This window comes from Cannabis sativa, unplaced genomic scaffold, assembly GCF_029168945.1.
Source record: "Cannabis sativa cultivar Pink pepper isolate KNU-18-1 unplaced genomic scaffold, ASM2916894v1 Contig3, whole genome shotgun sequence".
In the NCBI taxonomy this organism is placed as follows: Eukaryota; Viridiplantae; Streptophyta; class Magnoliopsida; order Rosales; family Cannabaceae; genus Cannabis; species Cannabis sativa.
In genome coordinates this window covers 5,761,203-5,772,172 of record NW_026870039.1, presented here as the reverse complement: position 1 = coordinate 5,772,172, position 10,970 = coordinate 5,761,203, and the positions used below count along the sequence as shown (strand labels likewise).

The 10,970-nt window shown below is 31.7% G+C and overlaps 1 protein-coding gene across 4 annotated transcripts; it reads left to right on the top strand.

The window, feature by feature from the left end:
• Positions 1-6,364: 6,364 nt before the first annotated feature.
• Positions 6,365-9,616, top strand: LOC133033302 (uncharacterized). 4 transcript variants are annotated; one of them, XM_061108018.1, is made up of 5 exons: positions 6,365-6,469; positions 7,256-7,424; positions 7,749-7,901; positions 8,164-8,453; positions 8,542-9,616. In XM_061108018.1, exons 1-5 carry the CDS (start codon positions 6,449-6,451, stop codon positions 9,343-9,345), a joined length of 1,437 nt encoding a protein of 478 aa, XP_060964001.1. In that variant the 5' UTR covers positions 6,365-6,448; the 3' UTR covers positions 9,346-9,616. The 4 variants fall into 4 exon arrangements, with proteins under 4 accessions (XP_060964001.1, XP_060964002.1, XP_060964003.1 ...); XM_061108020.1 differs by lacking the exon at positions 6,365-6,469 and adding an exon at positions 6,629-6,737; XM_061108019.1 differs by lacking the exon at positions 7,749-7,901 and having other exon boundaries at positions 6,367-6,469.
• The last annotated feature ends 1,354 nt before the right edge of the window (positions 9,617-10,970 follow it).

Sequence of the window (10,970 nt, the reverse complement as noted above, 5' to 3'; positions counted from 1 at the left end):
TCGATAATCACTTATAATACTAAAAAAGTACAGGCTTATTGAACCGTGAGACGAGCTTTCTCCGATGAAGATTGTACATGTCTTAGAAAACTTCGGTAAACAAACCTGGCAGCTCTGATACCGAAATTGTAACGCCCTAATGCTAAGGGACGCTATAATGATTTTTCAATTGCGGTGCTATCTTTGCTAATCACAGAATTTTCTCGAAAATCGTGACAAATTAAAACTTTTAATGATAACTATGAAATTTTATAAACTTTAATAAAATATTTACAAGTGTCGGGTCCCGTTGTTAAACTTTTACAAAAATATACAAAATACAAATGTCAGGTCGCATAGCGACTACAAAATGGAAACCCCAGATGTCCCGAGATCGAACACTCCAGGTCGCGTTGCCGGACATGTACAATCCCATCACAGCTCAGGCTCACTCATACTCAACTTTCGCCTTTCCTTTACTTACACATTGAAGTAGAAATGTGAGTCAACACACTCAGTAAGAATAGCATATAATATATCATATAATATTGACTTGTATCTAGGCGCCCATAGACCTATTTACAAGGCTTAACAGATTAGTAAGAACGTTTCATACTAGGGTACAACCACTGTACCACATACACTACGTACCTCATTGCACGAGTGCTGGTAGGGTTTCTTTCGTACCCTGAGTACCCCTGAGTGATATACCACACACACCCTGTACTTTTCTGTACTTGTGCTGGTATCACCGTAATGTACTCCTTAACAATATACACTATACCAATGCACTCTGTACCATTTTCACAAGTATTGGTAGTGTGACAATCATAACAAGCATGCATATACATTAACACATACATACATTCGCATATTCATATCACATATTATACATAGTTCTTACCTTCTTTCTGAATTTAAGTGAGTTGGTCGACCTGAACGGAAAGTCTCATGCTAGATGGATGCCCTAATCACATAACATAACCTGGTAAATCACATGTCAAAATCCTAATCCGGAAAACTTAAACCTACAACTTAAGGTATTGTTATTCTAAATAGGAACTACAATAACCTAGGAAACAGGGAAACACCCAACTAAGGCACTGAAATGGGCAAGAATTGAGAAAACGAGTTGTTTGGGGAATCTACCAAAACCGGTTAACCAGTTTTACAGGTTCTGGAAAACCAGTTACCAGTTTGCACCAAGTTTCCCTAAACAACACCAAACTTGCTCAAAACTTATCCAAATGCCACCAAACCTTCCAGGGTACCTAAAACAACCTTCCACAATATTTTCTAAGCAACAGAACTAAGAAAAACACTCAGAATCAATTCCATCACAATACATCAAATCCAACATCAAGAACTCAAAATCAACTTAAAATGGACTTAAAAATCTTACCATAACCTAATCAAACCCTAACAACCCCTATTCCCTAAACTCATAAGTCAAAACCAACTAAAACCTTGAGAAATTCATAAACAAAGAGTGTCTACGACTTACCTTGGTTAAGACCTCCACAAATTCTTGCTGAAAACACAAAAAATCAGCAACAAACCCCATGGTTCTTGCTGATTCAAAGAGAGAGAAGGGAAAGAGAGGGTGTTATTTGATTTTTTTTTGGCTTTTCTTAGTTTTTCCTCTAAATGAAATAAGATTTAATAAATTAAACCCTTGCTAAAAATAAATAACTAGGTGTCACTCCCCTAGGCAGCCACCAAATCCCACACTTGACAAATTACTGAATTGCCCTTTTACTTACACCTTAAGCAAAATAAAGTCAAGGGGTAAAATGGTCAAAAACCATAATCCCGCTCAAACCCGGTATTCTATTTTCTTCAATATACATCCCACTAAGAAATAAGATTCTAGACTTACCCATGTGATTAAAATAGTCATCCATTGCATTTTCCATTGTCGTTGAGCAAAAATTGTAAAACTAACATAATTCATATATAATTCACAAATGACTATAAAAATATCAATAATTATTGCTAATTGTCTTTACTAATCCATATTATAAATGTAGTCATTACATGGGATTTTCAAAGACCAAATCAGCTTCCACCAGTTTTTAAAAGTAGCTGGGTTAGAGGAAGAGGGAGAAGAAGTAGAAACTAAAGACTTGGCAAGATGATATGCAGAATTGACAGTGAAATTGCTCGAGGGATGATATCCCCAAATGAGAGTGTCCTCCATAGTTGGAAAAATAGGAACCTTTAGGATTTCATCTATAATGTCCTTAGGGAAGTAAAGTCTATGACTTTCAACATTCCATGTATCATTATCCTGAATAAAATATGAGACCGAGTGATCAAGGGGAAATTTTTTCTTTAAATTGAAGAGATTTAACGTTGGGAACCCAACAGGAACTAATAGTAGAGATAGAAGTTCCATTTCTAACTTTCCAAATCAGACCCTTCAAAAGCACATATCTTCCTCACATAATACTTCTCCAACTGGCCGAAGAGCAATGACCTTTGGACGCATGGAGAAAATCATTATTTTTGAAATAAAATCCAGACAAAAGAGACAAAGGGTTAAGAAAGATCCTCCAAACATGCTTAACTAACATAGCCTCATTGTGGTGGTCAATGGATCTAAAACCCAACCAACTAAAAAAATTAAAAACACAGAGTGATGGCCAATTTTTCCAATGATTTTTTTTCTTGTTAACACTAGAACTCCACCAGAATTTAGCCATAAGGCTCTCCAGGATTTTACAAGTAGTCATGGGAAGACGGAAACAAGATATAGCATAAGAAGGGATAACTTGGACTGTAACTTTGAGCAGAGATTCTTTCCCAGCCATGGAGAAGAACTTCCCATTCTAGCTATTGATCTTAGAACTAACACTTTGCAGAAGATAGTGAAAAGAACTTTTAAGCCTACCAACACTGATGAACTCCTAGGTATTTGCTGATAAAATCCTTATTAGACAGCCCTAATTATTGTAAAAAATACTTTTATCAGATAAGCTAGTATTTGGAGAGAAAAGGATAGAGGATTTGTCAAAGTTTACAGACTAACCAGTGACATTATTATAGAGGTCAAGTGAGAGATGACTTTATAGTAGGCTATCATTTGCAAATAACAAGTGAGAGATGACAGGGGCAGTTCTGCATATAGAAAAACTCTTAAAATGATTAGCACACATACGAGCACGGATGACATCAGAGAGGCCTTCAGAGACCAACAGAAAGAGGTAGGAGAAAGGGGGTCCATTTGCCTGATACCTCTAGAAGGATGGAAACTTTAAGAGAGACAGCCATTGACCAGGATTTTAAAGGAGACAGTGGAAATCCAGTTTAAAATGAGAGAGACAAACCTAGCAGGGAAACCAAAATGGAGAATAATAGCTTTGAAAAAATTCTACTCAACCCTATCAAAGACGTTTTCCACTCAAGTTGTTGGAAGTGCTCCTTTATAATAGTTAAGATGTAATAAAAAAAGAAATATTAATAACTAAAATCTTTTCGTTCTCCATCAAACAATTTAAGCCTTTCTCCATCTGAACTTTTTTAGCTACTTGCTCCAAACTATTTACAACTATTTATGAGGTACAATATTTTATATTATTTAACCTTTTATTTTTGTTTATTCTTGAAATAATTATTTTATTTTATTATGTTTCTAATATTTAAATAATGTAAATGTATTTGGTAAAATTAAAAGAGAATTAAAATTTTAGTAAAACATTTCAAAGTGAGTAGACGAGTGTTGACTGCTGAATTTAAGTTATTACTTTTCACTTTTTTTCACCTCTCTTTTAATCTAAATAACTATGATAATCCTTTCAAAAAAAAAAAAAAAAAAAAACTATGATAACAAATGGGAAATATAATTTTTTATGCATTTATTGGATTAAAATTATTTCCTTAAACCTAAGTTAACCCATATTGGTAGAATAGGCTAACATTTCATAAAACCAATTTTACCCATCCCATTTCAAACACTTGACTCTCTCTCTTCCTCCCTTCTCTCTCTTGCTCTCTAAACTCACCCGAATGACTCGACCCACAACTCACTTCCCACAATCTCGGTCCCTTCTCTCCACGACCACCACATACCCAACGATCCACAGACCCAACAACTTCTTCATCAACCATGGCTTCTCCATCGACAATGTTGTCAAAGGTAAGTATCTTTTTTTTTTTTTTTTTTTTTTTTGCATGATTATTGAGTTTGGGTTAGATTTAAGGTTAGAATGGTCGGATATGTGTTTTGGAGAAATTTTGGTTTTTTGGCCTAGTCCGATATGTTTTTGTTGTTGGAAAAGAATAAAAGTTGAAGACGATAGCTCGATGTAGGCCCAATGATGGGCCCAATATAAGGCTCGATAGTGTGTCTAAGTTTTATGCTTTTTTATTATGCCCGATGCTACGCTCGATAATGTGTCTATTTTTGTGCTATTTTGTGACCATACATTGGGCCTCATATCGGACCATACATCGGTCCAATCGAGCCTTACAATAAAAGCATAAAACTTAGGCACACTATCGGGACCTATATCAAGCCCAGCATAAGGCCTACATTGGGCTATTGTCTTCAACCTTTATCCTATTTTAATAACAAAAAATACATCGGGCTTGCACCAGACCAGGCCAAAAATTAAAATTTTCCCTAAAACACATGTCCGACCATTCTAACCCTAAATCTAATCCAAACTCAAAAATCAAAGACCGTTAACCCTAAATCTAAATAAACATATCAATAATTTCATATATTTTAATCCTAAATCATGCAAAAAAAAAAAAAAACAAAACAAAAACAAAAATAATATTTACCTTTGGCGACATTGTCGATGGAGAAGCCGTGGACGATGGAGGTCATTGGGTCCGCAATTGTCATGGGGTCCGTGGGTCGTTGGGTCTGTGGTCGTGAAGAGAAGGGATCAAGGTTGTGGTGGTGGGTTGAGTCCTTAGGGTGAGTTCATAGAGAGAGAGAGAGAGAGAGAGAGAGAGAGAGAGAGAGAGAGAGAGAGAGAGAGAGAGAGAGAGAGAGAGAGAGAGAGAGAGAGAGAGAGAGAGAGAGAGAGAGAGAGAGGGTAAGTGTTTGAAATGAGGGGTAGAATTAGGTTTGATGAAATCTTAGCCTTTTATAGGAAAATTTTATTTATACCCCGTAAAATTATTAGTACATCCCATTTTTTTTTTAAAAAAAATTAAACTTAATTTTAATTAATCTCTAAAGTTTACTTTTAATTATTTTTTTTCTAAAAGTTGCTTTTCACATTATTTTCTCTAAATATAAATAGTTATTTTAATTTTATTTTCACATTATTTAAAAAATCATTTATACTTTTTTTTTTAATTTCATTTCATATAATATTTAATTTTAATTGTTTGTCTTAATATTTTTTTAAAAAAATTAATTTTTATTTTATAAGTGTATTTTTTAAGAATATTAGAAGGATAATTTTTTTTTATAAATTAAAGATATATATTTTATATAAAATAAAAATTATTAAATTATTTATAATTTTATGAGGTGTGAATAAAACTTTCCTATACTAATATAAGTTAACTTAAATTAAGTAAAATTTCCCAACCAAATAAAAGCTTTTGCATTTTAATCCAAACACAAAAGACAAGTTTTTTGATATTGCTTGTTGTGACTTTCTGCAAGACAAAAGGTGATGTAGGCTACTTTTGCTTATATGAGAAAAAAAAAATAGAAACGAAAAGAAAAAACGAGTAACATCTTGATGTATGTATGGTGATAAATAGGGCCACGAGGGCCACGACGACACATTCTTATGGTTGAAGTTCAGAGTTGAATTTTCGAAGTTCAAAAGTAAACTTTTATTTTTTTAGATAGTACCACTATTATTATAGTGTTATTTACAACAATAAAAACAAAATAGGGAATTTCCTATTTTTTTAATTTTTTATATCTATTAATTGGTGTTAGTGAGAAATGAATCTTTCTAGAAGGTACAGCATCTCATATTATCATTATTTATTTTGAGAAAGAGAATAGGGAAATGAAGGTACATAAAAGCATCTCTAATAAAATTTTAGAGGGGGTTTAGGATATGTTTATATTATCTGGTAAAATATTAAAATATTATATTATTAGAAAAAAATATATTATTTTAAAAATTTACATAAATATTATGTTATAATATTGATATTATTTATTTTTTTAATAAAAAATTGAAGTTAAAAAGTTATTATAATTAAAAATTACATTACACATTAAATAATAATGTGTGAGACTGTAATTATAATATATATTGAAATATTTTTAGAAATAACAATGTTAAAAATAATATAAAAAAATAAAATAAAATATTATATTATATTTTTAAATAATGTTACCTTATTTAAAAAAAAAAAGAATAAATAAATAAAAAAGTGGTCCGAATCCTAAGTAATAATGAAATGAATAAATAAATAAGAAGTAATGGTGGTTTGACAATATTGTCTTTCCAAAGTCAAAGAACGGCAACGCAGTGCGTCATGTATGAATGAGACGACGAAGAAGGTGTTGCACTGTTAAGAGCTTTGCCTCTTTTTCTTTTATTTGTTTTCTATTTTTTTTTTTATATATTTGTAGTTGGAATTTGAAATATCAATTTCTTTTATTCCCAATTAATAGTATATTATATTTCTAGTCATACAGATACACTCATATCTCGTAGTCAAGAAACTACGCACCATCATCATCATTACCAGTACCAAACCATCTGCATCTTTGTTATTGTTCATCAAACTCTGCTCTTATTCCATTATCAGATCCTAATATTTATCAGGTGGGTTTTTTTTTTTTAAGATTATTAATTCAGACTCTCTGCTCCTTTTTTTGTTGTTGAGGTTTTGTGGATTTATTCATTCTTTTTATTTTAGGTAATTAGTTTTTCTGTACATGTTGAAGATCTTCTTATTATCTTTTTTAAGTTTTTCGTACAAGTCTTTAAACAATATTGTATAATATATATTGATTCGAATTGAGACTTACCATAGAGCTATGGCTTAAGACTTTTGCTCTGTTTAATGTTTGGTTGCTATGAACTGTAATGAAAATATAATTATATATATAAATATTTTTCTTGCCAATGATTTTGATTTTTGAATTTCTCTTGATTTTGTGGATGGTATATACTTTCAGCATCTGTTGTTTAATGGTTTCTCAAGATTTGGTTATTTTTTCCTTCCCTGTTATTTGTTACTTGAAAGTTCATATTAAAAAATGACTATAGAATATTAATCCCAAATCGAAGAAATTTGTCCTCATATGCTAATTGAATTGAATTTGGTGTTGTTTTTACAGAATATTTTGCAGGATTATCACAAGTGTAAATTCAACAAAAGAGAGATGACTTCAAATGGAAAAGTACGTTCTGATTGCTATTATGCACCTAATCCTTATCATGAATGCACTGAAGCTTGCTTGAAGAGAATAGCAGAAGGAAAGGTCCGCACGGAAAAAAAGAAATCAGGTTATTTTCCATTTTCAATTTTTTCTTCTCTCTCATGTACTCTCTTCATATTTGCTATACAAACAAACCAAAATGTTATTGTTCTCCCTGATTTTCATGGCTCTAGCACAATGCTTTTTCACTTAGTTATTAACATGTATTGCTTTAGCTTTTGTTTTTGTACAACAATTCTTGGTTATTGGTCAATTGATTAAAAATGTTATTGAGTTTTAAAAGAATATGTTTTATTCCTATCAGAGTTTGTTGCTGTGATATTTTTCTTAAACCATTTCTGAACATGGGACAACAATATTGGATTTCCTTTTTTCTTTTTGTCTGTTAAAGATAATGGCAGTGTTATAAAAGATGGTGGTCTGAACAAAAGATATGAAGATAAAATTGTTGGCCGAGCATGCCCTAAGGCATCTAATCCTTACCATGAGTGTAATGAAAATTGCCTCAAAAAAGCTGGAGGAAAAGAAGATATAAACCAACCAGGTTTTAACCCCTTTTTCTATCTCCTTTTTTTGAACCCCATAAACTTTCTTTAAATAAATTTCCCAAATGACTAGATAGAGAGCAAAAGTTGAGTGAAGAGAACTAAGTAATACTAACCTTTGCATGTTGATTGATCTCTTTTCCTTGTGAAATTATAGTCCTCTGATTATGTAACAATTGACAAATGCAATGGGTTAACACAAATAACATACCATTGGCTTCCATTCAACAAATGATTGTTTTATGTTCCATTTAATTACAGGCTCCATTCTTGATCTTCCCATGAAGTTGGGAAAGAAAAAGATGCAAGAATCTCGATCAATGCCACCGCCTCGAGAGCCTGACAGTGCACCCGCAAGAGATAGAGCTTTCAACAACAGTGCTTCATTGCCTCCAAAACGCATATATTCTACAGAAAAGCTTGGATCACAAAATGGGGAGAACTACTCTTCTTCGGAGACGTATTCTGGAGAAATTCATGCTGAAGAGTCTCCTTATGATGAGAAGCACGTCAACTCTTATCCAATATCCATGACTGAAATTCTCAAGATGGTAAGCTGAAATTCATATTGAACACACACACCCACACACTCACATTTCTTACCAATTCTCTTTCTAATCATGTACCTCTCCTCGGCAGCCTGATTATACCAAAGATCCTCCGAAACAAGATGTCAACTCCATTGCCATTGAACAACCAATACATCAGAAAGAGGAGAAAAACCATCAGCCAATGACAGAGGCAGTTTCATCTCCTGTCATGAATGAGAAAAGAGAAGGAACTACTGGTTCACCCTCTGAATCCAGCTTTACTTTCACTGGTGTACCTCATGGTTTCCAAGAGAGTGATGATGAAGAAGCTCAATCAGTAATTTCTGATGCTAGTGTGTCAGTGGGAAAATATCGAGTTAAGGGAAGGTTATCTTCCATTTTGCAGTCGATTTTTGACAAGTATGGGGACATAGCAGCAAGTTGCCAACTAGAATCAATTGCTATGCGTTCTTATTATTTGGAATGTGTGTGCTTTGTGGTTCAAGAACTGGAGTCCACTCAAATTATGCAGCTGACAAAGTCCAAAGTCAAAGAAATGTTGGCCATTCTGAAGGATGTTGAGTCATCAGGGATCGATGTTGCTTGGCTACGCCGTGTGCTGAGTGAAGGCGCAGAAACCATTGAGTTGATTAGTCAGCATCATGCAATTGCAGTGGCAAAGACAAACTGTGAGCAGGACTTGGAAACGACTAGGAAACAAGTAGAATCTCAGATGGCGGATTTGACTTTGAAAGAAAAGGAGGTTCTTGAAGCCAAGAAGCGAATTGCAGAGACCAGAGCTTATCTGAGGGAATTGGAGCTGAAATCTTCTGTTCTGAATGAGACTGTTAGCTCTATCAAGTCTAAGGTTGAAACTCTCAATAGCAAATCTTTGTTGGATGGAGTTTTGTAAGAGAAACTACAAGTGAATTTTAGGTTTTGACTTTGTTAAAGGTTAAGGTCATTCTATATTTTGTTATTTTATTTTAGTTGGGTACCTAATAAGCTATATAGGTTCAAATTTTATAAGTTTATTTTGTACAAGAATGCAATGAACTGTTTGGGATTGAAAGAATGTCTTTGATGAGTTGCTCACCAGTCATCCCAAATTAAACAATTGAAGATTGATACAAACATTACAAATATTTGATACTATAAACGTTAAAGAGGAAGCTCTTTTCACACATGATCATTGTTCTTTGAGCAATTGTTTGGTAAAGTTTTCAATATAAATGCTTGAGTTAGTCAATAGAAATACTGGATTCATATAGCTCCAACAATAGCCGTCAGTAATTCAGCATTAAACAACAGATTATATTATGTCCATAAATGCTTCGAGTGATCATAAACAGAGTGAGTGGAGGCCCTTTCTGCAAATGGAGTTTAGAGACTTATCACTCTAAGTTAGTTTCTCAGCTAAAGTCACTCTTTTTAAGGGAGCTGTTGGAAATGATTGTTCTAACCAACACACTTAAAGAAACAAATAATACAAGTGAAAATTATATCAAATATGGAATTTTGTAAAAAAGTTACAAAAATATGGCATTTATAGGTTTGTCAATCTTCAATGGCATTTTTTCACATTTAAGACTTTTTATGGTATTTGATATGCCATATTTTTGTAAATTTATTATCCATACCCATATTTCATATTTTTGTTTCTAACTTAATTAATTTTATTTTTTTTAGTTTATTTTACATTTACATTTTAGGGTTTCTTTTTATTTAGAAAATTTACACCAAATACTAACCTTTTTTTCTTTTCAAACATTACATTTATAATTTCAGTTGCTGATTTTTTTTTTCTTTCTTTCTCTTCTCTCTCTCTAATTTTCTTTTTTATCTTTTTTTCTAATTTCTTTTTGAGTCTCTCTCTTTTTTTTTAATTTTTTTTCTCAAACTATTTTTTTTTCTTTGTATATATATAAATATATATATATATATAATTAGTGTATATTTTTGTATCTCATTTTTTTACAGAAATTAAATTTGTTTTTTTTTTATTTAAACTACTATTTATTTTTTTGTTAAAAACTAATTATTATATTAAAAACAATAGAAAAAAAAAAACCAATTTCATCAACATCATCATGAAAAAAAATATAAAAAATCATAATCTGAAAAGAATACAAACTTTAAAAACTAGTTTCATCAACATTGAAAGAAACTAATAATTTCATTAAAAGAATAAAAAAAAACAGTTTCATCAACAAGATAATGAAAAAAATTACAATCTAAAAACGATACTAGCTTTAAAACCAGTTTCATCAATATTAAAAGAAACTAATTATGTCATTAAAATAGGGAAAAAAAATAGTTTCATCAATAACATAATGAAAAATACACAATGCCTAATAACTAAACTTTTACAAAAGATACTAAATTTAAAAACCAGTTTTGAACATATAAATTTTATATCAATACCTCATAATCAAACTTCTAACTTCATTCTTTATTTTGGCATTTAATTTTTATTTGCTTGCTCAAAAAATAGAATTGATTTAAACATACATTATGTAGCAAATATAACAAAGAGAA